This window comes from Equus asinus, chromosome 20 (genome assembly GCF_041296235.1).
Source record: "Equus asinus isolate D_3611 breed Donkey chromosome 20, EquAss-T2T_v2, whole genome shotgun sequence".
NCBI classification, from domain to species: domain Eukaryota; kingdom Metazoa; phylum Chordata; class Mammalia; order Perissodactyla; family Equidae; genus Equus; species Equus asinus.
Window position 1 is genome coordinate 94,693,356 of NC_091809.1, and position 25,579 is coordinate 94,718,934.

General features: G+C 43.1%; 1 protein-coding gene across 22 annotated transcripts in view; it reads left to right on the forward strand.

The window, feature by feature from the left end:
• The first annotated feature begins 1,357 nt into the window (after window positions 1-1,357).
• The window catches only part of LOC106833052 (uncharacterized), an 80,782-nt gene continuing 56,560 nt past the window's right edge, over window positions 1,358-25,579 (forward strand). For 20 of the 22 annotated variants that reach the window (XR_011495885.1, XR_011495886.1, XR_011495887.1 and 17 more), the window contains exons 1-2: window positions 12,279-12,732; window positions 14,165-14,363. Coding sequence is in view for 2 of the 22 variants with exons in the window: in XM_070491102.1 (XP_070347203.1) it covers window positions 12,537-12,732; window positions 14,165-14,363 (395 nt within the window). In the remaining 20 variants the exon portion in view is untranslated. The other 2 variants (XM_070491118.1, XM_070491117.1) reach the window with 2 other exon arrangements.

Here is a 25,579-nt window from a genome sequence, read left to right on the forward strand (position 1 = left end):
TTATGTGTTCTCAAACCCTAACTCCTAGTTACCAAAAATAAAAATGAGAAATGGGGGCAATTATGTAAGAAACTAAGATAGTGTGTTATCGGGTAGGACTGTTAGCCATTTTTCCCGTTCTCCCAGGACTTATAACTGCATGAATGATGTGCTTTTTAAAATTTCAAATTAAGTCACCAGAATTGAGACAGAGAAAGCAGTTAAGAAACTACAATGTAGTTTACAATGCAGTTAAGAAACTATGTTGGATATTTTTGGAAAGTGAAGTCATTTCACTGATAATTTTATTAGAATGATTTTTGTGTTCTCAGAATTGGTGAAACAGTATCAATTCACTGAAATGCCTTACTTCTCCCCTGATTTAGTAATAATTTGTTTACTAGACTGAGAAGAAGTCACTTCTAAAACGAAAAGAAAATTTTTGATAGTCTGAAGGCGATTGTATCTTGTAGCAGATCCATTTATATCTAAATTTTTTTATCCAATACCAAGCTTTTCCTGGTCATAAATGCACCAAGCTTTGGTTAATACACTTAGTTCCTGCTGATTAAATAGATGACTAAATGCTTAACCATAATCGTCTGTGAGAATCTGAATGCTGGTCCTGAGGCTTTGCCTGTGCCTTGAAACCCTGACTCTCACTCCTTCCTCTTCTTTATAGCAGGGCAGGGCCCTGGCCTGGCCTCAGGATTCCTGGAGGAAGAAAGGGCCTGCCACAGTGTGCAGACTCATCTATGTTTGCCTACGGGGGGCAGTCAAACTGAAATCAGATGATTTTCCTTTCCTTTCATTAAAAGTTGTTTATTTGATCCACCCACTTTTGTTATGTTTGTGTGGGGCCAGGCCAGCCAGCTCCATGTATGAATGGGTTGTATGGGAACCCTTTCATTTGCTTCCCCAAACCTGCTCTCAAATTGTCACTTTTCCAGAGTCTACTGATAGATTTTAGGGTGTGCCTGTTCTCTCAGGACTTTAGCCTCATGAAAGCTAGGAGGTGATTTACCCACACAGCAGATACAGTGAAGGGACTTCCCTGCTGTGATGGTCATCCTCCATTCCACTTTGGTTGCAGGACGCGATCAGAGTTCACTTTCCCACCCCTCCATCTTCTTTTTACCCTAAAGGGTAGCAACCAACCACAGCAAACGTGAGAGTGAATACAGCACTGATTCTCCAAAATTCTGGTGTCAGGACCATTTTACACTTTTAAAAATTATTGAGGACCCCAAAGAGCTTTTGTTTGTGAGGGTTATATCTATTGATACCTCTTGTATTAGAAATTAAAATTAGAGAAGTTAAAAATATTTATTTATTTTAAAACAGCAATAATAAAACCATTACATGTTAATATAAGAAACACATTTTATGAAAAGTTACGTTTTTCAAAACAAAAAAATTAGAAGCATAGAATTGTTTTACACTTTTACAAATTTCTTTAATAGCTACTTAATGGAAGACAGTTGGATTTCCACATCTGCTACTACAGTCAATCTGTTACAATCTATTGTTTTGGCTGAAGTGTATGAAGAAAATCCAGCATCACACAGATACGTAATTGGAAAAGGGAGGAATATTTTAATAAGTTTTTCAGATAGATGTGGATAATCTTCTTTGATATTACACCAAAACTTGTCAAGTGCAAGTTTCTTAAAGAATAGTTCAAATGCGGGAATCTGAAACTGTAACAGTGAATGTTTTGTATTCTTTTACATAAAATCCAGTGGTCTGTTTTGGATCGTGAACTTTTCAATTACCCATGCGTGATTTTGTAACATCATACTTTGTCATTTGGAAAATACTGGCTCACAGAATTATGCGGATCTTTGAAATGTTGATATCTTACATTATACAACCACAAAACATGACATTTATTAATGTTACCACTGATCTCATCAAGAAAATCTTAAGTTTTATTGAGACTATGTCAAGCTTATGGTGGCATATACAAGTTTTCCAAAATTCTCTTTCTCTTATTAAAAGCTAGAATGTTATCATTGCAACAAATCACACCAGCTATCTTCCTTGCAGTGACAGGCTCACTTCATTTATTTTTGAGAAAATATATGCTAGATGTCCAAGTCTGAATTACTATAGTTTGCCTATTGTTCTTTCAAGAAATAATGATGTTCCATGAAAAAAGCAGCTAAATCAGCTTGTAACTCAAGCAATGTACAAATGTTTTTTCTCAAGACAACCATCATATTTTGATATTCAATATAAGTGCTTTACAATACTTCCAATTTTGTCACACAGAATATTAGAAAGACCCAAAGGTTGATATTTTAATAACATTAATAATTTTTACTGCATTCTCAAGGGCATTCTTACATGAAACTGGCTCTTTTCCCCGCTGTGAGTGCCTGGTGATGAAATACAATGACTACTAGTACCAGTTAGGTGCCTAAGGCATTGGCAGTTTTACCCATAGTTATTTTCGCTTCGTCAGTGCAAATGTCAACACAGTGAAAAAGGCAAATAACATCTTAGTAGAGTTTTTTTTATCGCATAGGCCTCACACAATGAGAACTGCTGGACCAGCACCTGAGACAGTGACATGATCCTAAAATTTAAGTCTTTTAGTAGAATTACCTTGAGCATCCCCCAGCCTACTCTTCTTTATGTGCCTGCTGTGCTGAACTTGATTTTTTTTCCTGCAATTCTTTTGGGGAAACCAGTCCAGTTACTTCCCTATCCTTTTCTGCCTGTGCTGGGTGCTCAACTCTGGCACTCATTGTCTTTTCAATCAGCTCGATCAGTAAGTCAAATATTTATATTTAGATATAAATTTTTAAGTATACATCGAGTTATATTTGTCTTGTCTGCTTCATACCTTCCAGAAATTCATCAACATTTCTTTGGTGGTGATAGCATTCTGCTCGATTTTTCTAGTACTGCTATTTGTTTGTTCTTTTTATATCTTTGTTATTTCAATGGCATTTTTGGAAGGTGAAGTGGAAAAAACTTTGATTCCATTTGTCAGTTTCTTAAATCCAGAGGTATTTGTTATATTTGGAAATAATAGAAATTTGGACTTCCCACTAATTTAGATGGATTTTTTTCCCCCAACTAGGTTGGTTTGAGGTTTTGGGTACTCAGGACTTGGGGATGTACTCTTCACCTTATGGTCAACTTTAGCCATGCTGCCTCCTCCAGAGTTCCTTTCAAGGGCAGACAGGTTACGCAAGCCAGAGATGTCATAGTGTATCAGCCTTTCTGGTTGGCTGAATCCCAGAGCAATGTTCTGTTTTTCCTCCAAACAATTTTTCATTGAATTTGGCAACAGGCCTTAGGCCTGGCTCTTAAGTTCCCATTTAAAAAATGTCTGTCCTTTTCGGTATGTTTTTATGACTTCATTTTTTTTATGGCCTGAAATTAAGATAAAAATATCTTTCTTTTGACCAAGTTCTAAATTAAACAAAGAAGATGGAAATCTTTGTGGGAGAGAGATTTTTTGGAAGGGGCGGGGGGTCATAGCATAAGAGGAGGCTATATATCATCCATTGCATAATGAAGAAGTCAAAATAATGTTATCATTCTGAATCTGTCACAATCAACTTTTTTTGCCTGTGACAATATTAGCAAGCTCTCAAGGTCTTCAAGACCAGGGAAGATTAGACTATATATTATATTTATATTGGATGTTTTTTACATCAGCAGAGATAAAGTTCCCTGAGATTCCTTCCAAGGGTTGAATTTTATACAATAAGACAAAAATTCAGATGTCAGAGGGATTTTTCTTCTAGGAAGATTTTCAGAAAAGATATATTAATTTGGTTCCTGTTGATGGTGTCAGATTCACTTTCAGCACTTTGATACATCACACAGACATTTTTAAAAGTTCCCCTTTGGTACTAGAAAAGAAATTGTGTTGAAGTAAAAGTTCTTCTTGAGGTGATGCTGCTCAGCTAAGAATAAATTAGTAAGTCAAGACTTTTTGGTTGAATCTGGGTAAAACGTTTTTGCAGAACCTGACATTTCCATGAGACTTTTAATAGTTACAAATACATCAAGAATACGAGTGTTAATCATTCATTCATAATACAACCAACATGGTTAATAAGATGACATCTTATTAACTAAAGACATCATCTTTAGTAATAACGACAGCACCATTTTCAAAGCTCTTCTCCAGGAGGCTGTGGAAGAGTAGATTATTGTTCAGTGAGTAGACCGGAGGGGTGATAGTAGAGATGGAGAGAATTATAGACTTTTGAGATATATTTTGCATATAGAGTGGATAGGACTTGCTGATGGATTTATGTAGGCAATGAGAGAGAGGACTCAAGGATAACTCTTAGATTTCTTTTTCCAGCTTGACTACCTGATAGTCTTTCCCAAGACAAGGGGGGGAAGTAACAGGTCTTTTTGTTTGTTTGTCTGCTTGTTTGGTTGCTTGGGGTGAAGAATAAATCAAGAGTTCTGTTTGGTCTTGTTAGTTTGAGGTGCCTATTTTAGACAACTTTTCAAGAAGGGAGGAGTGGTCAGACGGATCTAATGCTGTGTGACATCGACTAAGATGAGGGAACCAAGAAGTGACCATTGGATTGGCAATGCAAGGGTCATTGATAAATCTGAAAAGAGTGTATCTGGAAAGTGGTGGGGGCAGAAACGTGATTGGAGTGGTTGGAGGAGAGATTCTGAGAGGAAGGAGTGGAAACAGTGTATATAAGTAACTCTATCAAGATATTTTCCTGTGGAAGGTTGAGAAGTAGTTGGTAATAGTTGGCGGAGGTTGTAAGAGAGAAGACAATTAGCATCCCTGGCCCCCACTAAATGCCAGTAGGGCTTCCTGGTCACTGTGACAACCAAAATGCACTCTCATTGATTTCTAAATTCTTCTTGGAAGGGAAAACCCCACCTTCTCCCCTTTCCAACCACAACATGTTTGTGTAAAAATGCAAATGATCCAGTAGGGAGGGAGACTGCAAGAGAGAAAAGGGGTAATTGCAGGAGTGAAGACTGAATGAATGCAAGAGGGGATGGGATCTAGATGAGGCAGGGCCTGTTGCCCTTTGGAACAGAAAGGAAGCAAAGAGAATGTGTACTGAGTGGGTAGGTTGGTATTTTATTGGTGGAAAGATGAGCGAGACCTCTTAGTTGTGTTTTTTTTTAAATGAGGTGTGAGGGAAGGTTATCTGCTGGGTGTAGGGCCAGAAGTATTGGGGTTATGGATCTGAAGAGGAAAAGAAGATGAGAAATAGTTGTTTTGGATGGTAGAAAGTGAACACGCTAGGGAAGTGTGGTCAGATTGAAAGAAGATTGAGTGTCCATTTGAGAGTCGATTGTTGTCTGTTTCTACACTTCAACTCTGAGCTCTGTGGATGCAGAAACTGTCTCTTTCGTTGTGCACCAGTGTACCTGCAGCACCTGGCATGGTACCCAGTGCCTAAGAGGTACTCAGTAAATATTCAATGATTTAACAATGCTTGACTCCCTGTTGAAAGTGTTATCCTAGAATATACCTGTTTACCAACTTTACCAGTATTCCATAGTCTTTGCCTTCCAGACATCCTTAACATTCATTCATCATTTCCTGTTCTGACACCTCTGGACCTTCTGGAGGTCTTGAGCTGATCTACTTATCCAAGTGGCATATCCTGGGTACCACCCCACCTATTCACCAACTTGCTGTCGATGCTTTTCTACGGCTTCCTTTGCAGACCTACTTGTAACCTACTTAGTTCCTTGTCATCTCCTCCTTTAAACTCACATATTCTCTGAAGAGCTCCCAGCTTTTTTGCATTCTTCTTCTCTCCCTATTTCCATCAGCGTACCTGCCTTCCTCTTGCCGGATATCAGCTTGTCCCTCTTCAGGGATTCCCGATATCTACAAATTATACTAGCACTTTACAACTTTTCATTTTTTATTACACATATCTTAGTGTATTGTAGAAAGAAATAAGAAAAAACAGATATAGCATCTTAATACTGAAGGTATCTTTCACAAACACCATCTGGTAGATTGCATTAATTGCAGCTTTTCACTCCCTCTTTCCCAGTAAGAAGATTATACGTCCCCTCCCCATTGACTTGGGGCTTGGCCATATGGCTTGCTTTGGCTAGTGTAGTGTGAGTGATATGACTTTTGCTATGTCTGAGCAGAAGTTTTACACGTGATTGTCTGATTTGGCTTGGCCATTTGAGTTTTTGCTCTTGGCCACGAGCATAGAAATCCCAAATGAGGGCTATTCCTCCTGCTTGGGTCCTGGAATGAGAAAAAATGTAGAGCAGACCCGATCCAACCCATAGCCTGACTCTCTGTGTGGTGAGAAAGAAGTGTTTATGTTTATAAGCCACTGAAATTGTATTTTTTGCTGTTTGTTACTGAAGCAAGAGCTAATACACATTCCTTCCTCCAAGAATTGACTTTCAGGCTCAATGCTCTCAGTCTCTACAACAGAGATGTCATGCATGGTGCCAGATCCTCCTCTTGTACGCATTGATTAGGGCATTCTTTCCCACTGAGCCCAGAAATGAGCTTAGATTTGACCTCAGAATCCTTTTGAATATAGATTTTGAATATGGTGTTTGCATATGGTGTTGAATATGGTGACTATGGTGTTCCAGGGCACTACTACAAATCAAGAAGAGAGGGCTGGTGAGATGAAATGTTTTGGGCCTGCTTCCACTACTCTATCCTGTCTCCTAAGTTTATTGACAACTTTTGCTTAGATGGGTCCTTCAAAGCAGGAATGTCCTTGGAAATACCAATCAGAGCTGCCTGGGCTCAGAGAACTCATTTTTCATTTTTAATGCTTATCATATCATTAGCGTCTTGGAAACAATAATCCTAGATGAGAAGGAAACTCATACTCACAAAGGTGTGACTTGCTCAAGGTGACACACTAGAACTAGAACCTGGTCTGTCGTCTCTAATGCCCATAATCTTTCCATTACACGCAAGGAGTCCATTGCCTAGAGCCCTTGGCTTTCTTCTCTCTCTGGGCCCCACACTCTCCATTTCCTAGACTCCAGAGGGACTGAAACAAATGGATCCTTCAGATCCACGTTTCCCCCAAAGAGCCAAAATCCAAGTGTCTTCATGGATGGAGAAAAACATGATTTAAGTGTATCACAAAAGCGTTATTAGTGGGACTAGGAGAGCCACACAACTGGCTCAGGAGGCCTGTCCTCTGGCAAATGTATATACCTGGACTCCAACCACAGCAGCACCTGATGATTTATTGAGAAAACTGATGAGGAAAGCCAAATATCCTTAGCATGTCACTGAATGTCAACTTGTCCATTAAAAAAGCAGAGTGGAGGCTCCATCTAAACCTTGGGGGACAAGGTAACTAACATTTGCACTACTAGTTTTCCGGGTAATGGTAAAGGACTAAGTTTCACTGGGGTAGTGGTTTATGGTTTTACCTGTAAGGTGACTCATCCATGGCAGAGCCAGTCACCATAGTGGGGGTTAACCACATACAAAGAGAATTCCCTGCTAAGATATAGGGGTTTCACAAGGTGTCAGGCTAAATGTTCTTCTAAGCATTTACGGCTCTGTGATGAGGTTGCTATTGTCCCATTTTAAGTTTATCCTTCAACCGATGTCATTTTTTTAAAGCGGTTGTGATTTTGGTCTTGTCATTTCTGCCACTAGGCGGCTTCCAAATTGTCCATTCTTGGCAATGTTTAATGCCTTGTCTCCTGTCCTGCCATCAGGGGCAGCTCATTTGAGCTGCCAGGAGGGCCTGCTTTATTGCTCAGCCAGCCAAGACCTAAGCTGCTTTATGACATTTCAAAGTGAATCAATGATAGAAATTTCAATTTGTTTCAGAAGAGAGCTGTCAACAGCCCCAGAGCTCAGAAAATGAGTGGCCAGTTCTTTTGGAGGCACTGGTTTGAGAGTATATGGATGAAAGGCACCCTTATTGCTGTTTCAGCATGCATTTACTCTCTGAAACTCATCCTTATTCATATGTAGCTGCTGCTCCTGAAGAATGCTTGGGTAGGCTAACACTGACAACTAGAGTCCCTTCTTATCTACTTTGCTAAATGTAGTGATCATGGGTTGTTTTTGTCTGTCCCTTGGGAGACTATCCCTCCTCCACTCTCAGTACCTATAGTTTGGATGGAGCTGATTTCAGACCTGTCTTTCAGGGCTGGGCATGTGACTCAGGCCTGCCCACTGAGAAACTTGGATTTGATTTAGGGATGGGCATGTTAGCTGTATCAGCCAGGATCCTGGATAAGATGATGCTCTCAAAGGGGCCTGTTAAATAACCTTTCCACAGATGTGTGGGCACAGTATAAGAAAACCATAAGAGATACTGTAGTCCCTGGGGCTACTCACTGTGGGGCATGGGTACTGCCCATATGTTGTAGAAGCAAGACTGAGGAGCCATTACTGGAACTCAAAAGAGAAAGATGTGTGGAGAGAGCTGAGGCAGGACCTGTGACTACTGGCCAAGAGACACAGCTAACCAGTGCAGACTCTTGCAAAGTGAACTGGAGGAAATGAACATCCTGACCTCATTCTTCTCTCTTCCTCCAGGCTCCTGCTGGTCTTTCCACTGACAATATCCAAAGGAAGGCGCAGGGGAAAGGAGGCACTGATGCACCCACACAGACCAACCTCTCAGCTACAGAGCCAATTCAGGCCAATTGAGAGTCAGTACTGGGACTTTTGATGGAGCAATGGGGTACTCTCTTCCCACTGGGATTACTGTGGAAAATAAGCCTGGAGCTACTGGTGGTCATCTTGTCATCACTCTGGAGAGAGGAAAGCAGAGCAAGGAGGAGGGGACAAATTCCTGAGGATGCCATTTGAGCACTTGGATCCAGTTACACTTGAAGACTCTCCTTAGAATTTTCAGCTAGGGGCCAATAATTCCCCCTCTGTTTCAGCCAGTCAGGTTTCCCTCGCTTGCATCTGAAAGAGGCCTGACTAAGGCATGGTTTGCGCCGTTTGGCGCACTGCAGTACTCAGCTCACAGAGCCATTGAGATGATCACCTGCTAAACCCAGCAGTGGCTCCTACCCTATTTAGTTCACTAAATCTGGTCTCCTCAGTCTGTGCAGGTGCCAGACCCTCTCTTTCCATAACCCTGTCCAGCTGCAGCCTGTTCCTCAGCAGTCCTAATGAAGATGGCCAGGAAATCAGTGGCCCAGATGCACCATGGAGCAACATCTGGAATTTTATGAATTCAATGTTTTTGGGAGAGACAATATTTCAATATATGAGAGGAAAAATAACACAGGTCCCCTCTGGTAAGGGAAAAAAGGGCTGGAATGAATAAGACTGAAGTTAGATGATTTACTTGAGATATTAAATTGTGTGCAAAGTTGGTAAATGTTGGGCCACATCAAATAATTCCATGGGAGACTATTTTAACATAAGGATGGACCCAGTCCACCTACTCAGGCTTAGTAGTAACTGTTCTGAGAGGTACTTAGCCTCAAAGGACATTTGATAAGTCCTTGGTCAGCATCTTTGTTAAGTAGTGGGTCCTCCATTTACAGGGAGCCCTTTCCTCAGAATGTGTGTGTGTGTGTGTGTGTGTGTAAAACAAAGTCGCCCTTGATATTCTACTTTTCACCAGCAGGAAAGAAAAGGGAAACAGTTTGTGGGCAGAGGGCGAGGAAGGTGAGGCCCCTTCAGAGCAGTCTTCTAGGGTGGTCCTCCCCTGACCCCCATCTCCTGCGTTCCCTCCATCCATGCACAGCAGAGGGTGAAAATCCCATCTGTACACACAGAGCTGGGGGGCTGGGGCACAGTGTGGCAGAGTGGACAGAGCATAAACTTGGACCCAGGTTCTTCCATTCATTAGCTGTGCAACCTTAGCTTAGTCTGAGTTCCTGTTTCCTCCTTCATAAAATGAGGATAATAAATATCTTCCTTAGAGCACAGTTGTAAGGATTAAATGAGATCGAATAAACAAAGCTTCTAATGTACTGCTTGGCAAATGTCTTCATAAAAGGCCAAAGCAACATCAATGAGACAAATGTGAGCACGTCAGATGGCAGCACATCAAAGATTTAGTTTGAAGCCAGCACGATGCCTGGCACTCAACAGCAAATGCTTGCTCCTTTCTCCTTCCTGCTTTCCCTAGGAGTGTTTCGTCCCTCAAATAGAATCGTCTGCCAGCTGAGCAGGGATGCATGAAATGGTAGAAGCAATTACAGCTTTAGATTAGCCTCAGTTTGTCCCTTTGACCCAGGAACTCTATCTCTGAGAATTAGCCTAGGAAATAATCTAAAAGAAAGAAAAAGTCACTTGTGCTAAGATGTTTGCTACAGAATTATTTATAATTGTAAAAATCCATGAATATCCAATAATGAGGTCAGTTCAATTCTAATAATTAACTAAAGAGGTTATTCTACAGTCATTGAAATGATAATTTCAAAACTATACAGCAACATGGAAACTGTTTATGATTTAATGTTAAGCCAAAGATACATACAGAATTGTGTCAACACTATGACACAGCTTGTGTCCATATCCTGGGAACCCCTGGGAATCTCCATCCTCTAGATGCTTCATTTTTGACATCTTCCCACACTAGGTTTGTGTTTGGATGGGGAAACCTTTTATAACTAACCTTTTAGAATTTAGTTTATTTTTTGCCCAAGTGTGAATATTTATTATACATGAACCTTACCAAGACCAATAGAGAGAACACTAAAAGATAAAAACAACTTGATTTTATGGAGTAATGGGAATTGTGATGAATTTTGATAGTGCATTTCAACTTCTGTTGATGGGCGCAATAAACATTAATGATAATTTAAATTAGAATTATGGAATGATCTTTCTGTCTCCACTTACAATAAACATTAACAAGAATTTAAGTTAGAATTATAGAATAATCCTTCTCTCCCTGTTTTACTTTGCTTAGGAAAAGTGAATTATTGGATGTAAAGTGTTTAGAATAAGGCCTGACATAGAGTGAGTAATCAATAAATGAGATCTTGTAGCATCACCATTATTGCATGCGACGCACCATTCTTCCATGAATGAACTCCTATAATCCTCAGACAATGCAGTGAGGGAGGGGCTGTGATTATGCTAATTCTAGAGATGGGAGACAGGCATAGAGAAGTTAAATCCCTTGTCTAGGGTCCCATCACTAGTAAGTGGCGAAGCTGGAATCACCCTGGAGGCCAGGCCTAGAGTCTTGCTCTCACCATTCCACCATAGTGCACACTCATTAAGCAAAGCTGGTACCCGTAGGGCTTACGGAAATGAAAAACGAGTGGCTGGCTGAGCTTTTAGGGGAAGATCGTCTTCAGGTCCCCCGACCTCCAGGGAAGGGGATGATGAGGGCTGGAGAAGAGAAAGAGGGGCTGGCTCTGGCCCTTGTTTCTGGAGTGGAGAGAACGGAGAGATTGGGAGCTGGGGAACCCTGGGGGGACTCATTTGTTCACTGCTGGAGGCGCTAGAGGGAGAATGTCCATGACAGACATGTTGCTAAAGTCAGATGCGGAGTCTGGCGGACAAGGAAAAGGGTCTGGACCATATGGGGCCACTGTTAACTTCCGTAGTCTTAGAACTGAAAGGTTGTCTGAGATATCGTCTGGAACAACATACCTTCCCGCTACTCCACACACGCAGTTTAAAGGAATAGGGAACGAGGGCCTGAGATGGCAAGTGCCTTGCCTCCTGATGCCCCAATGGGTCTCTCCTCATAAGTAATCCCCAAATCCATAGACAGAAATGTTCCCAGACAGATGAGACTCTCTCCCCAGCGTCTGCGCCCTGTCAGTGCTCCGCCTGAGGCAGTGTTGCCTTCTCTCAGATTCCCTCACCCTCAGAGGCCTGGGAGCCTCCCCAACTCTGATCTCAGTGAGATAGATGGGGGATGGGCCTGGTGTAACCCCAGCAACGCCAGCATGAAATCAGAAGCTGAGCCCAGACCAGAGCTGTCCCAGGTGACAGGGGGACTCCAGAGATCAGGACCCAAGTTGGGGCCCCGATCAGGACCTGGAGGGCAAAGCAAGGCTGAGGGTCAGAAGCGGACAGGCACGATGGGAACAAATCCTCACCCTCTGTCTTTCCTGGGGGTGATCCTAGCTGAGGGGGTACCCCGGGGGCTGGGGCTGAATCATGGGTCCTCACCTGAGACCAAGTGGGAAGCCGGCAGTGCAGAAGCAAGTTGAGTCAGAAACATGTGAGAAGCTGAGGTCTAAAAAGGGAAGTGCAAAGGGTCACCAAAGCGAAGGGGCCAGAAGCAGCTACGGCAGCTGGGATATGGAGCCAGGAATCTGAGAACCAGGGAGGTGAGAGCAAAAATAGTATGTCCGGGGTAAACAGGATTGGCCTGGAACAGGTGCTGCTGTGGCTCACTCTGGTGGGCCAGTGGGCATGGTGGGATGCAGGCCTGCTAAATTTAAAGGGCCAGAACGGACACCAGTGTCTGGGAGACCTGGAATCTGTCACAGCCTAGGGGGCTGAGACGGTCTAGGCTGTTTGCCCTCGGCCTGGAGCTGGTGGGCCGGCATGAGTCTATGGGGCCGGGGAAGGCACTGTTGGAGATAAGGCCAAATCCTCACGGGTGATTTGAGTGCTGGGGCCTCGGCACTGTGGGGCCTGCATGCTCAGGCCTGTAGGAGAATGTAGGGCTGAGAGAGAGGCTGATGAGTCAGAAGTCCCAGTCCCAGATGTGGAGCAGATGCTACAGGCAGCTTTGGATTTCTTGTTAACAGATTTGACCACGCCTGGACTAGCTGTCAGGCTCAGGCCACTGGCCCCGTTCCGCGCTCACAGGAAGCCTAAGAACTTTCTCCTCTGTGAGTATTCCCTCTTTGAAATGTTTCCTAGCCCCACAGAACCACATTTGGGTGAGCGAATGTATTCTCAGAGCCAGGCTTTACAAGTTGATTTTATGACGCATCTAGGCAGGAGGTGAAACGCCCTGGTCATTAACTCGTTTCCCCTTGTGGGTGAATTCCGCCGTGAATCGTTCATCTGAGCCGTGGAACAGGCTTCTCCAGCACACACAGGCCTGTCTGTCAGTGTACGTTTGGCTGCTCAGATAAATCCTTGGCACCTCAGAGGATGTCCCTGGTTCACCTCTGAAGCCACGTGCTTTCTCTTGCAGGCAACTTCACTGACTGCTTCCTGGAACAGGCCAGGACACAGAGATGATGCTCTGCGGATAAGGCTGTGCTGTGTCAGGAGAGTCTTAGAACACACATCTGGTTGCTTAACCCCCTGCATACCGTGGGAGCCAGATGGCTTAATCTGCCCTTTGCGTGTGTCTGTCCTTTTAAATTCTAGCTTAATGGCCACATGCTTTAGGTCACTTCTGTCGTCCTAAAATAGGGCTCTGACCGTATCTCCGAAGGAGGGCCCCTGAAGCAATTGCAGTGGGGTGGCTGCCAAGGCTGGCCGAGTGAGACACAGGACTTGAAATAAATGCACAGTGTTTGCTTACGGATTCTTCTCCACCACATCATGGATGAGTCACATGACTTCTCACCCCAGATTCTGTTTTTACCCACCTTCCTACTCAGGGGTGGGGGTGGGAGGATTTTCTAAAGCTTAAAATATATCCCCAAATTATATTCTTTTGTCTTTTGAGTGTTAATGTCGAATAGGGATTCTTTCATTCTTTGACGCAATAGGGAATTATTTTTGACTTTTTCAGTTTCATTCTGCTTTAATTCATACTTGGTTGTGGAAGCGAGTCAGGAGGCTGGGGGTCAAGTCTCTGCTTTGCTCGTTAGTAACTAGGATTTCGGGCAAGCCAGTTCACCTATGGGAGCTTCAGTTTCCTTGTTGGCAAATGGGATGTGGGTCCCGGCGGGAGCGGCTTCCCCCTCTCTGTAGCCCTGGAGTCTGAACCCTGCGTCACCCTTCGCCTCCCAGGCTTGTTATGACAGCAAGTTACAAAACTCCTGGAAGAGCTTTGAAAACTAAAATGCTACATTCCCGAGGTTGGTAATTACTGCTATACACCATGTGAAAAAAAAAAAAGTCAGTTTTTCCTCTCTTCAGCCTTCCTCACACTCCACCTCGCCGTGTCTGTGGGTAGGGCTTCTTCAGTATCCCAGGCAAACGCTTCACTCTGGCTTCCTGAGGCTGGACCCACTCCTTTGCTCCGTTCACAACACCTTTGGATCTGGGTTTTTTTTTTAGTGTGGTCTATAAGTTCACTTATTTTTTATTGTGGTAAAATATACATAACATAACAAAATTTATCATTTCCACCATTTTTAGGTGTACAGTTCAGCGTCACAAGTCTATTCACATTGTTGTGCAGCGATCATCATCGTCATCCATCTCCCGAACTCTTTTCATTTTCCCAAACTGAAACTTTGTTCTCACCAAACAACGGCTCCCCATTCCCGTTCCTCCAGCCCCTGGCGACCCCTTTTCTACTTTCCGACTCTGAGAGTGACTACTCCAGGTGCCCCATGTAAGTGGAATCTTCAATACTTGTCCTTTTGCGTCTGACTTTTTGTACGCAGCATAATGTCCTCAAGGTTCGTCATGTCTGCTGCTTTCCAGAGAGATAAAATTCCCAGAAATTTTAAGCAATAGATTAAAAAAAAAGACCCAAGATTTTTCTCCCAGAAACTATTGTAAATTAGGAAGAAAAGGCTGAATGGACATATCCACTTTTCAGTTTGTGCTGTTTGTAGCTGTAAAGCGACAGCTGTATACTTGTGGTTAACGTTCGCAGGTGCCGTTTGTTGGGCAATAGCCTTCCTCCCAAGTGTTTGCCTCTGATGATTTACCTGGGGATCGAAGAACTCCTGAGAAAGAACATTTAAACGTCATCCGCTAATGGGCTTCAGGCACATAATATCACAGCTGATAGTTTGGGGGGTTCTGACCGAAGCCAGGTTTCAGGAGGGCAGTCGGGTCCCTTAAGGAGAATTCCCTGAAAGGGAAAATGTAGGCTGGCATGGTGAGTCAGACCCAGCAGTGGGGCCTGAGCACCTGTGGGGAGCAGCGTCGAGACCCCTGAGCACCTGGGAGGAAGGGCCAGGTGTAAAAAGTAGACCTGTTTGACTAAACTCTGTAATGCTTTGGGACTCAAAGCAAACCTGCCGCGGGAAGTTACAGCGGGATGAAGGAGGCCATTGTCCTCTTCCCCGTGGCAGTGACTGTTGAGCGGAGCGGCACCATCGTGGGCATCAGGGTCTCAGCAATCTGGCGTCAGAGAGAGGGTCTCCATCCTGCTCAGCTGAGTCAGCGCAGTGACAGTGGCGGGTTAAGTCACTGTGATGATGAGAAGCAGGCAGGAATTCCAGATTTCAGGCCTGATGGACAGCACATTAGCAGCTCTGGTTTGCAGGGACAGAGGTCAGCAGCATGGGGAGGTCTGAGCGGATTCATACCTATGCGTAAGTCCCCCCCACCTCCCCCACTCTGCCCACCTCCCGCCCCCAAGACTCCTGGAAAGTCCTGGGGAAGAACATCGTAAGAGACTAGTTGTTGGCTGACCAGATCGGCGGCTGGGCCAATGGGATTCAGATCATAATGCGAATGCAACCCTACTTGTACCTGTTGGCTGGTGTGGGTCAGGAACCTTCATGTTACATATGTTTTGATTTGTTAATAACACAATTATGATGTGGTTTACTCTGATGATTACCAATTTATTAATTTGATTTAATTTAAAATGTTTTAAGCAGAGCTACAAATTGTGAATATGTAGGGGCCATACACCTCTTATTTTGGGCTCGTTGATAAAACTCAGGGACTTTGAGAATAGATGAAATCGCCCTTATTGTAGTCTGTTTTTTGGATTTAGTCACGTTTTCAGAAAACAAAAAGACATTGACAAAACAGGAGGCAAGAGAGCCTTGAAACCTATGGGATACAACTTTTCGGTGTATAAGTTTGTCAAATTCGCCTCCACTTCTGAGCGGTTGCACTGTCAGCAGTTTCTACTTTTTCCATTGCTTTATCTATCAGCGTCCTAGACCGCTGGGCACAGAAAAGGATTTGGCTCAGAAGTGACGAATTTTTTTTTAAGCCATTCTGTGTTAGTTTCCTTCAGAAGAGTGTTTGTTTATTTCTCCATGTCCTGTGGGTTGGTTTTAACTACTCTTGATCCCAGAAGAAATCTTGAAATGGTTCCATTCAGTCCTACCCAAGTGTAGGTTCTGGAGAGTAGGACCTATTCAGATCCCCATCCTCCCTTTGGTGAGGCTTATGAAAGTCCTGAGCCATTGAAAATAGGATTTTTCTCGTAAGGTCGGTCTCTTGGACTAAGAAAATATCAAGGCATGGGTGGGTATTGTTCCTGTTGGACCGTGGGCGGCTACAGAGGCAACTTCTGGTGGGATGCCCTCACTTGAGGACAAGGAGTGCAGCAAAAGGGGCTCACCAGTACAGGCAACAAGTATTGGCCAAGTTCTGGGCATGTGGCACCTTGGCACTGCCCAGCGACATGCTCGCTTGGGCCAGGTGGGGCAGTCTCCTGATGCTGACTCATCCTCAGTCCTGGAGGCCCACCTGACTTCCCTTCTCATGCCCTGTCCTCTCACCCATGGCACCTCCATCTTCCCCCTTGGGGTTGGGGAGTCTAGATCTTCATTTGTTTTCTTTTCACACTGTTTTTTCAACTGTTTATTACAGAAATCTTCAAGCATACAGAAAAGTTGAAAGAACAGAACCGTGACTTTTGCGTGCCCTTTATCTTAATTAAACTTGTTAACATTTTGCCATATTTACTTTAATAGAAAGTTTTATATATGAAACACTTCAAAGTAAATTGTAGACTTCATTCCTAAACACTTCAGTATCCTGTATGCATCTCCTAAGAATAAGATCCTTCTTCTACATAATAATACCATTCTCACACCTAAGAAAATTAATAATTTGCTGTCATCTCATTTAAATTACATATTTAAATTTTTCCAATTGTCCCCAACATGAATTTTTTAATTAACACTTTAGAACAAAGATCCAGAGTTCATGCATTGCATTTATGTTATGGTTTTTAATCTTTCTTATTCTAAAACAATCCCCCCACTATATGTATTTTTTAATATATTTACACTGGCATCTGAGGAGCCAGGCTAGTTGTCATGTGCAATGTCTCATTTTCTGATTTGTCTGATCACTTCCTCCTGGTGTCACGTAACTTTTTTTTTTTACATATAGTCTGGGTTTTTTTCTTCTATAAGCTGGAAATTAATTTTAAAGGCTTGATTATATTTGGTTATCAATTTTGGTAGGATGTTAACTTTTTTTGTTTGTTTGTTTTAACTTTTTTTTTTATTAAGATTATGATAGATTACAACCTTGTGAGATTTCAGTTGTATATTATTGTTAGTCATGTTGTGGGTACACCCCTTCACCCTTTGTGCCCTCTCCCCACCCCCCCTTTTCCCTGGTAACCACTGATCAGTTCTCCTTGTCTATAGGTTAACTTCCACCTATGAGTGGAGTCATATAGAGTTCGTCTTTCTCTGTCTGGCTTATTTCACTTAACATAATACCCTCGAGGTCCATCCATCTTGATGCGAATGGAACAATTTTGTCCTTTTTTTATGGCTGAGTAGTATTCCATTGTGTATATATACCATATCTTCTTTATCCAATCATCAGTTTCTGGGCACTTAGGTTGGTTCCATGTCTTGGCTATTGTAAATAATGCTGCGATGAACATAGGGGTGCATGGGACTCTTGGAATTGCTGATTTCAGGTTCTTAGGATAGATACCCAGTAGTGAGATGGCTGGGTTATAAGGTATTTCTATTTTTAACTTTTTGAGAAATCTCCATACTGTTTTTCATAGTGGCTGCACTAGTTTGCATTCCCACCAACAGTGTATGAGGGTTCCTTTTTCTCCACAACCTTTCCAACATTTGTCACTCTTGGTTTTGGATATTTTTGCCAATCTAACGGGTGTAAGGTGATACCTTAGTGTAGTTTTGATTTGCATTTCCCTGATGATTAGCGATGATGAACATCTTTTCATGTGTCTATTGGCCACACTTATATCTTCTTTGGAGAAATGTCTGTTCATGTCCTCTGCCCATTTTTTGATCGGGTTGTTTGTTTTTTTGTTGTTAAGCTGTGTGAGTTCCTTGTATATTATGGAGATTAACCCTTTGTCACATAAGTGGCTTGTAAATATTTTTTCCCAATTAGTGGGCTGTTTTTTTGTTTCAATCCTGTTTTCCCTTGCCTTGAAGAAGCTCTTTAGTCTGATGAAGTCCCATTTGTTTATTCTGTCTATTGTTTCCCTCAACTGAGGAGTTATAGTGTCCGAAAAGATTCTTTTGAAACTGATGTCAAAGAGCGTGCTGCCGATATTCTCTTCTAGAAGACTTATTGTTTCAGGCCTAATCTTTAGGTCTTTGATCCATTTTGAGTTTATTTTGGTGTGTGGTGAAAAAGAATGGTCAATTTTCAATCTTTTGCATGTGGCTGTCCAGTTTTCCCAGCACCATTTGTTAAAGAGACTTTCTTTTCTCCAGTGTAGGCCCTCCGCTCCTTTGTCGAAGATTAGCTGTCCATAGATGTGTGGTTTTACCTCTGGGCTTTCAATTCTGTTCCATTTATCTGTGCACCTGTTTTTGTACCAGTACCATGCTGTTTTGATCACTGTAGCTTTGTAGTATGTTTTGAAATTGGGGATTGTGATGCCTCCAGCTTTGTTCTTCTTTCTCAGGATTGCTTTAGCAATTTGGGGTCTTTTCTTGCCCCATATGAATTTTAGGATTCTTTATTCAATTTCTGTAAAGAATGTCCTTGGGATTCTGATTGGGATAGCGTTGAATCTGTAGATTGCTTTAGGTAGTATGGACATTTTAACTATGTTTATTCTTCCAATCCATGTCCATGGAATGTCTTTCTATCTCTTTATGTCGTGGTCAATTTCTTTCAAGAAAGTCTTGTAGTTTTCATTGTATAAATCTTTCACTTCCTTGGTTAAATTTATCCCAAGGTATTTTATTCTTTTCGTTGCGATTGTGAATGGGATTGCGTTCTTGAGTTCTTTTTCTGTTACTTCATTGGCTAACTTTTTTTTTTTTAATGGACAAACATCATGCCTTATTCCCTTAAGGGTTTGCCCTTTGAATTTTAACAATTTCTCTTTCTCCTTTTTTTCTCTCAAAAAGCTTGCCTTTAGCAAAGTGCATTTTTTCCCCACAGCCATTACTACTGAATGATTTCATCCACCCATTTTGAAGGCTTTCTCTTTGTATTCCAGATGTAAGAATCCTAATCTTCCCTGTGGTGATGTACCATTCTCACTGGGGAGAAACAGAGTACAAGGAAATGCAGAAAGGAAAGCACCTTGATTATGTTTTAAAGATTATGGCACTATGCCTTTAAAGAACATTGTCACCTGCTGTGGAGGATGAAGCTTTTGGAGCAGGTGAGAAGTAAGAGAAAGTAGAGGTCATGTCTCCAAAGGTCTTGCTCTGCAGAGCTGGAGGGACACACTCTGCAGAATCCTAGACTCTGTTCCTGGGTCTGTATCATGAGAAAACAGGGGATTCTTTTTCAATATCAGGTCCCAAGGATAAGGCTCATTTTGCAGCTACTCACATGATGTCGATCTTTGAGTTTAGTAGGAGGATAAATTGCCTAAGTATGTAATTCCTCTTGATTCTGAATAGAGTCTTACAATAGTCTCTATCCTGTTGCAATGTTCCCAACAGTCTCGTGAAATCAGTAGGGAATGGATCATTGTTAGCATTTCATAGGGGAAAAAAACAAGTTTTGAACTTTTTCTTTCTTTTTTCAATTCAACAAATGTTTATTGAACCATTATTGTACATAGTTGCTGTATTAGGCTCTGGGAGTACCAAGTTGGCTTGAGCTCATGTGCTGCTCATAGTGGGGAAGAAGACACGTAAACAGATACTTTCTCTGTAAAATGGCAGAGATAAGTACTAGGTGTTAAGGGGTCAAAAAAGAACGGCATACCTTAGCCTTCCTGGAGGAAATGAGGCTGAGTTAAGACTTGAAGGATGAGCAAAGGCCAGATGCCATATGCTGAGAGAAGCCCTCTTGGCTTGTCCGCTGTGGTATTCCTAGCACATGGTAGACATTCAATACAGTGAATTTATAAAAGAAATCTCAGCAGAGGAAATGTTATGAGCCTAAAAAAGGCATGGGAAACTAAAAATAGTTCAGAATTGCCAGAACGTTAATCCTTACCCTTCATGGGGTCACAGACTGCTTCGAAAGACTAATGGAAGCCGTGGAACTTCTCTGCAGTAAAATAACAAACACTGTACCAAACTGGGTGGTTTAAGACAACAGGAGTTTATTGACTCACAGTTCTAGAGGCTAGAATCCTGAAATCAAGGTGTCTGGAGGGCCATGCTCTCTCTGAAACCCACAGGAGAGAATCCTTTCATGCCTCTCCCCGCTCCTGGTGGTTTGACAGCCATCTCGGCATTCTTGGCTTGCAGATGCATCACTCCAATCCTCCACTGTTGCCTGGTGTTCTCTGTGTCTCTGTCTTCACGTGACTGTCTTCTTGTAAGGGCACCGTCATGTAGGATTAGGGGCCAGCTGACTCCAGTATGACCTAGTCTTAATAACTCCATCTGTAATGACCCTATTTCCAAATAAGGTCACATTCTGAGGTCCAGGGGATGAGGACTTCAGCATACCTTTTTGAGGGGACAAATTCCACCCATAACAGGGAGGATATCATTTTTAGCTCAAGGAGAAAACAGAGGAACATTCTTTAGAGATTGAGGAGTGGGAGTTTGCTGCAGGCACCGAGAGACCCAAGTGAAATGGGTGGGAATGGGGTGGGGGTTCTGGTCAGAAGAGAAGTGGAAGGAGAGCTAATTGACGTTCGAGTGACAAGACCAATGGAGATGTGAGGCATGGGGGTTAGCCTGAGGAACCAAATGAGGCTCTGGTTTGAGGGCAGCCATGCGGACGTGACCTCGTGGTGGGGCAAAAACACAGTCTACACTGGGGAACTCTGGGTAGAGAAGCATCCAACGGGATACTTCTGATTGTTGTTGCCAGCTCAGTTACCACTCATTCAGAGTGGTTTGCTCAAGAGTCACTTGCTTTTAGCAGATTCTCAGTTTCTCCATCATGACTGAATTTTCCTAAAAGCTGCCAAGATCACTGTTTTGACCTTTTAGTTATTTTCTTCTTGCTGCTTCTGGCAGGCAGGAAGGAGTTATAGTCTGAGAGCTACTTCTATGTTCATAACTTTTTGTTTTTCTTGAGGAAGATTAGTCCTGAGCTAACTACTGCCAGTCCTCCTCTTTTTTGCTGAGGAAGCCTGGCCCTGAGCTAACATCCGTGCCCATCCTCCTCTACTTTATACATGGGACACTTACCACACCATGGCGTGCCAAGCGGTGCCACGTCCGCACCCGGGATCTGAACCGTCTTAACTGCTGCGCCACTGGGCTGGCCCCTCTATGTTCATAACTTTTTAATTTTGTTTGGAATTTTGGAGGTTTCTTCTACTCCCAAAGAACCTAAAAGTAAATTCAATGAATACATTTATTGTTTGAGAAAATCCTATTTATTCCTTTCTTATTGCCCTTATGAATTCTGAAACAACAGCTTGCAAGGTAAAAGATGTTAAGTGAAAAGGCTATTACCATATTGTAAAAACATTTGGGATATGGGCCCTGTATTGTATGCCTTTCTAGAAAATTCTGTTCTCTGTGCAAGCAGCCAAGGGAACTAATGCTCTGGCTATTCCTCTGTGTTTCACTCGTTTGTACCCTTTATTGAATAATTTCTTAATTATAGCTCCAGCTGCTTTATGTCATATATGATCCATTTTCATGAAGGATTATACAAATATTCTGATATTATGATAGATACAGTTTCCTAAAAAGGAGCCCCTACCCTGAGGTACAAGCTTAAACGCCAGTGCAGGAAGAAGTGTTCACTAAGCAATGCTGGGTGGCAGTGAGAGAGACCATGCATCCGTTGAGCAGAGTGGTGAGTGGGATGGCACAGATTTGGAGTTAAGCTGGTTTCTTCTTTGTTATTGTAAAAATTCTGGTGTGATAATTTCAAAAATGGATACACATATTTCTATAGAGTTGTTTTCAAAAAACACATAGGAACGGATGATTGTATGTAAATGAGTTGCGGTTCATGTGCACGAATGCAAGGACTGGTGACTCAGGGAGGCTGACTGCCATGCGGAGCAGGGCTCCTCAGATTTGAACATCCATACGAGATGCCTGGGTGCTATGGAGTGAATGTTTGTGTTCCCCCAAAATTCACTTGTGGAAATCCTACCCTGCAAGGCGATAGTATTAGGAGGTGATGCCTTTGGGAGTTGCTTAGGTCATGAGAGTGGAGCCCTCATGAATGGTATTAATGTCCCTATAAAAGAGACCCCATAGAGCTCCCTAACCCCTTTCAGCATGTGAGGACACAGAAGAAAGACGGCCGTCTTTGAACCAGGAAGCGGGCTCTCATCAGACACCAAATCTACTGGTGCCTTGATCTGGGCCTTCCCTGCCTCCAGAACTGTGAGAGATAAAGTTCTGTTGTGTATAAGCCACCCAGTCTATGGCATTTTGTTATAGCTGCCCGAATGCATTAAGACTCTGGGTATCTTTTTAAAATGCCAATTCCAATGCGGTCTTTCTGGGACGGGGCCTGAGGCTCAGCAATACTAACAAGCTCCCAGGTGAGTTGGTGGGGCTGGTCCAGAGACCACACTTGGAGGAGAAAGGACCTAGGGAGCCTCCATGAGGATATGCCTTGATGCCATTATGGTCCGGTCCTCAGCTTTGTAACCCTAGATTACTATAGTCTAAACCTTTCATCTGCAACTTTGAAGTCCAGAAGCTCTGAAAACCAAAGCGTTTTCATAACTCTCTTGGAGGCAAAACCTGAACTCACATGAAGGTGTTTATAATCCCTATTTCCTATTTTGTATGAATCTTCATATTTTCAGCATAGAACTATTGATAAACTTGATTATGGGAAGCTGCTTTAGACTCTGCTGGGGGTGTGATGTTGTGTGAGGTACATGACCGTATTCTAGAACATAAAAAATTCCGAATTCTGAAACACCGCTGACTCGCAGAGTTTGTGGACCTGTGGCCTTTGGGGGATGCTTGCCCTGTCCATAATCTTCCTTCTCCTTCTGGGCATGGTTCTCCATTTTGTGAAGCTAGGCCTGACCCTGTCCTCTCGCTCCCCACTCCCGCCACCTGTCATAGAGAATTTGATCCGGCTGGATGCCTGACCCAAATTGGGCCAATCAGATTCCTTTTGTGAGAGTTTAGAGTTGGGACTCACAGATGCTGTCTGTCTGGCTGCTGGCACTGAGGCAGGTGAGAAGTAGCCTTCTTCAGCTGTGCGTCTGCGAAGCTGAGAAAGCTGACCCGTGGAGAGAGAAAAATGAAGCAAGTGTGAGGAGAAAAACAGAAATGAGTGCCTTCGAGTGTGGGAAAGAGGGGGTGTCAGGAGCGTGAGGGCAGAGCAAGGGGGGAGGGCAGAGGCTTCCCTCTCCATTGCCTTCTGGCTTCTGGTCCTGTGTTAACTGCCCTTGAGTTCTGAGACACGCCACTGCCCCCTCACAAGAAATGCCTGCATCGTGTTACTGCTGGGTAAAGTGGGTTTCATCAAATTGCTGTCACTAAGACACTAAGATTACTTTTTTTGTGCAGTAACATTTTTTAGATTCTGGAGAATGGACATGCAAATCAAAATCCCAAGAGAATGCTGCTTTATTAATTTCCATTCAAGGTAACTGCCAATGGGACCAGAACACTCCCGCTCACAGGTCAGCCTGTCCTCTCCCGGTAGGAAAATCTATGTGGGAAGCCAAATTATAATGAGATAGCTGCTTGGGGAGTGCAGATAGCACCAGATAATGAGGGGATCTGAGCAGACTGTCTTCACGCTAGGATGGCTGGGGGCACTTTCTCCACTTTGAGAATTTGCCGAACCTGCCACATGGTGTACATCTGTGCGTGTGCTAGGGCACGCTTGGAAAATAGGCCAAGTCGCTATAACCAGTTCATCCATAAGCCAAGTCAGCTAATAAGCCGTTTACCTCAAATAAGGATTTGTGAAAACATTTCCTGTATGATGGAATGGTTCCCACAGCTTTCCGAGTATTTTCCTCTCCGGCGACTGTTGACTGTTTCATGATGTAGTGTTCTGTCCTCTCTTTTCCTTTTCTCTTCTCTTTCTCTCTCCTTGCTTCCTCTTTTCCTCCCCCCTCCTCTTCCTTCCTTCCCTCCTGCCTTTCCCGCTTCTTTCTTTCCTCCTTCTAGCCTTCCTTTCATCCTTCCTTGCCTTCCTCCCTTCGTCTCTGCCTTTGTCTCTTTCTCCCCCTCTCCCTCCTTCCTTCTTGCTCTTCTACCCCTATTTCAAAGGTATTTTTCCCCACTGGTGTGAGGTTGTCCACCTCCTCATCCACGCCACCTGCCCCTTCATCTCCTAGATCCAAGACTGGAGGCTGGGTCTTCAGAGGTGAGCTAGTTAAGACCAGAAACAGAACTCAATGGAGAAAATGGGTCTAGTGAATCTAAACTAGAGTGTGAAGGGATGTTGGGGGGGGCTGAAGGCTGGGAGCCAGACACTCCAGGTGACTTGAAACACTGAGACCAAAGCAGCAGGAGCAGGACTGTCAACTTGAAACCAAACCAGGAGTCTGGAACGGGACAAGAGCCTCGACTGGAGGGAAAACAGGCTGGAAGCAAGTGAGGAGATAATGAGAGTCGTTCTGTATTTCCACACCCATTAACCATCTTATACTTTTCTACTTCTTTAAAATGGTAGTATGTGTCTTTTGGAAATTTTCTTGCCGTGTTGAATTTGCGTAAATCTGGGGTTGCTCAACTCAGGGGGTGTCTTATTTATGATTCATCAACTGCATCCTTTTTTTCCCAGCTTCTCCTTCCTGCTGCTTGCCGTCTGCTTCTCAGACATTTGTGTACTAGATTTCATTATTAAGCAAATTACCCCAAATCCTGTGTTTATTGCTCTGTGGTGAGGCATTTCCGTGTTGACAGGGAGAGTGAAAAGATGGGACATGTTCATCAGAAACATATTAAGCTCTATTGCACTTTGTAGTTTGTGACATTTAAGTGATGGAGCAACACTGGACTACAAATATGAAGCCACACATTATTTTTAAAGCTTTTTTTAACCAAATAAAGCCAGTTTTAACCAAATAAAGTTTGTTTCCATCATAAAAATGATATAGATTTGTCTTTGCTTCCTGTCGCTGCTATAAATAATGACTACAACTTAGTGGCTTAAGACAACACAAATTTATGACCTTCATTTCTGGAGGTCAGAGGTCCTGAAACCAAGATGTCAGCAAGGCTGCGCTTCTTCTGGAGGCTCCCCGGGAAAATCTGTTTTCTTGCCTTTTCCGGTTTCCAAGGGTCACCCACGTTCTTTGACTCCCTGTCCCTTCCTCTATCTTTAAAGCCAGCAGTGTAGCATCTTCAAATCTGTCTCTGACTACAAGCCCTGCTCTGTCATCACACCCCCTTCTTTCTCTGACCCTCCTCCCTTCCTCTTAGAAGGACCCTTGTGATTCCATTGGGCCAGATAATCCGGGAAAAGCTCTGTAGTCTTGCGGTCCTTAATTTAATCACATCTGAAAAGTCCCTTTCAGTGTGTGAGGGAACATATTCACAGGTTCTGGGCATTAGGATATGGATGTCTTTGGGGAGTCTGCAACAA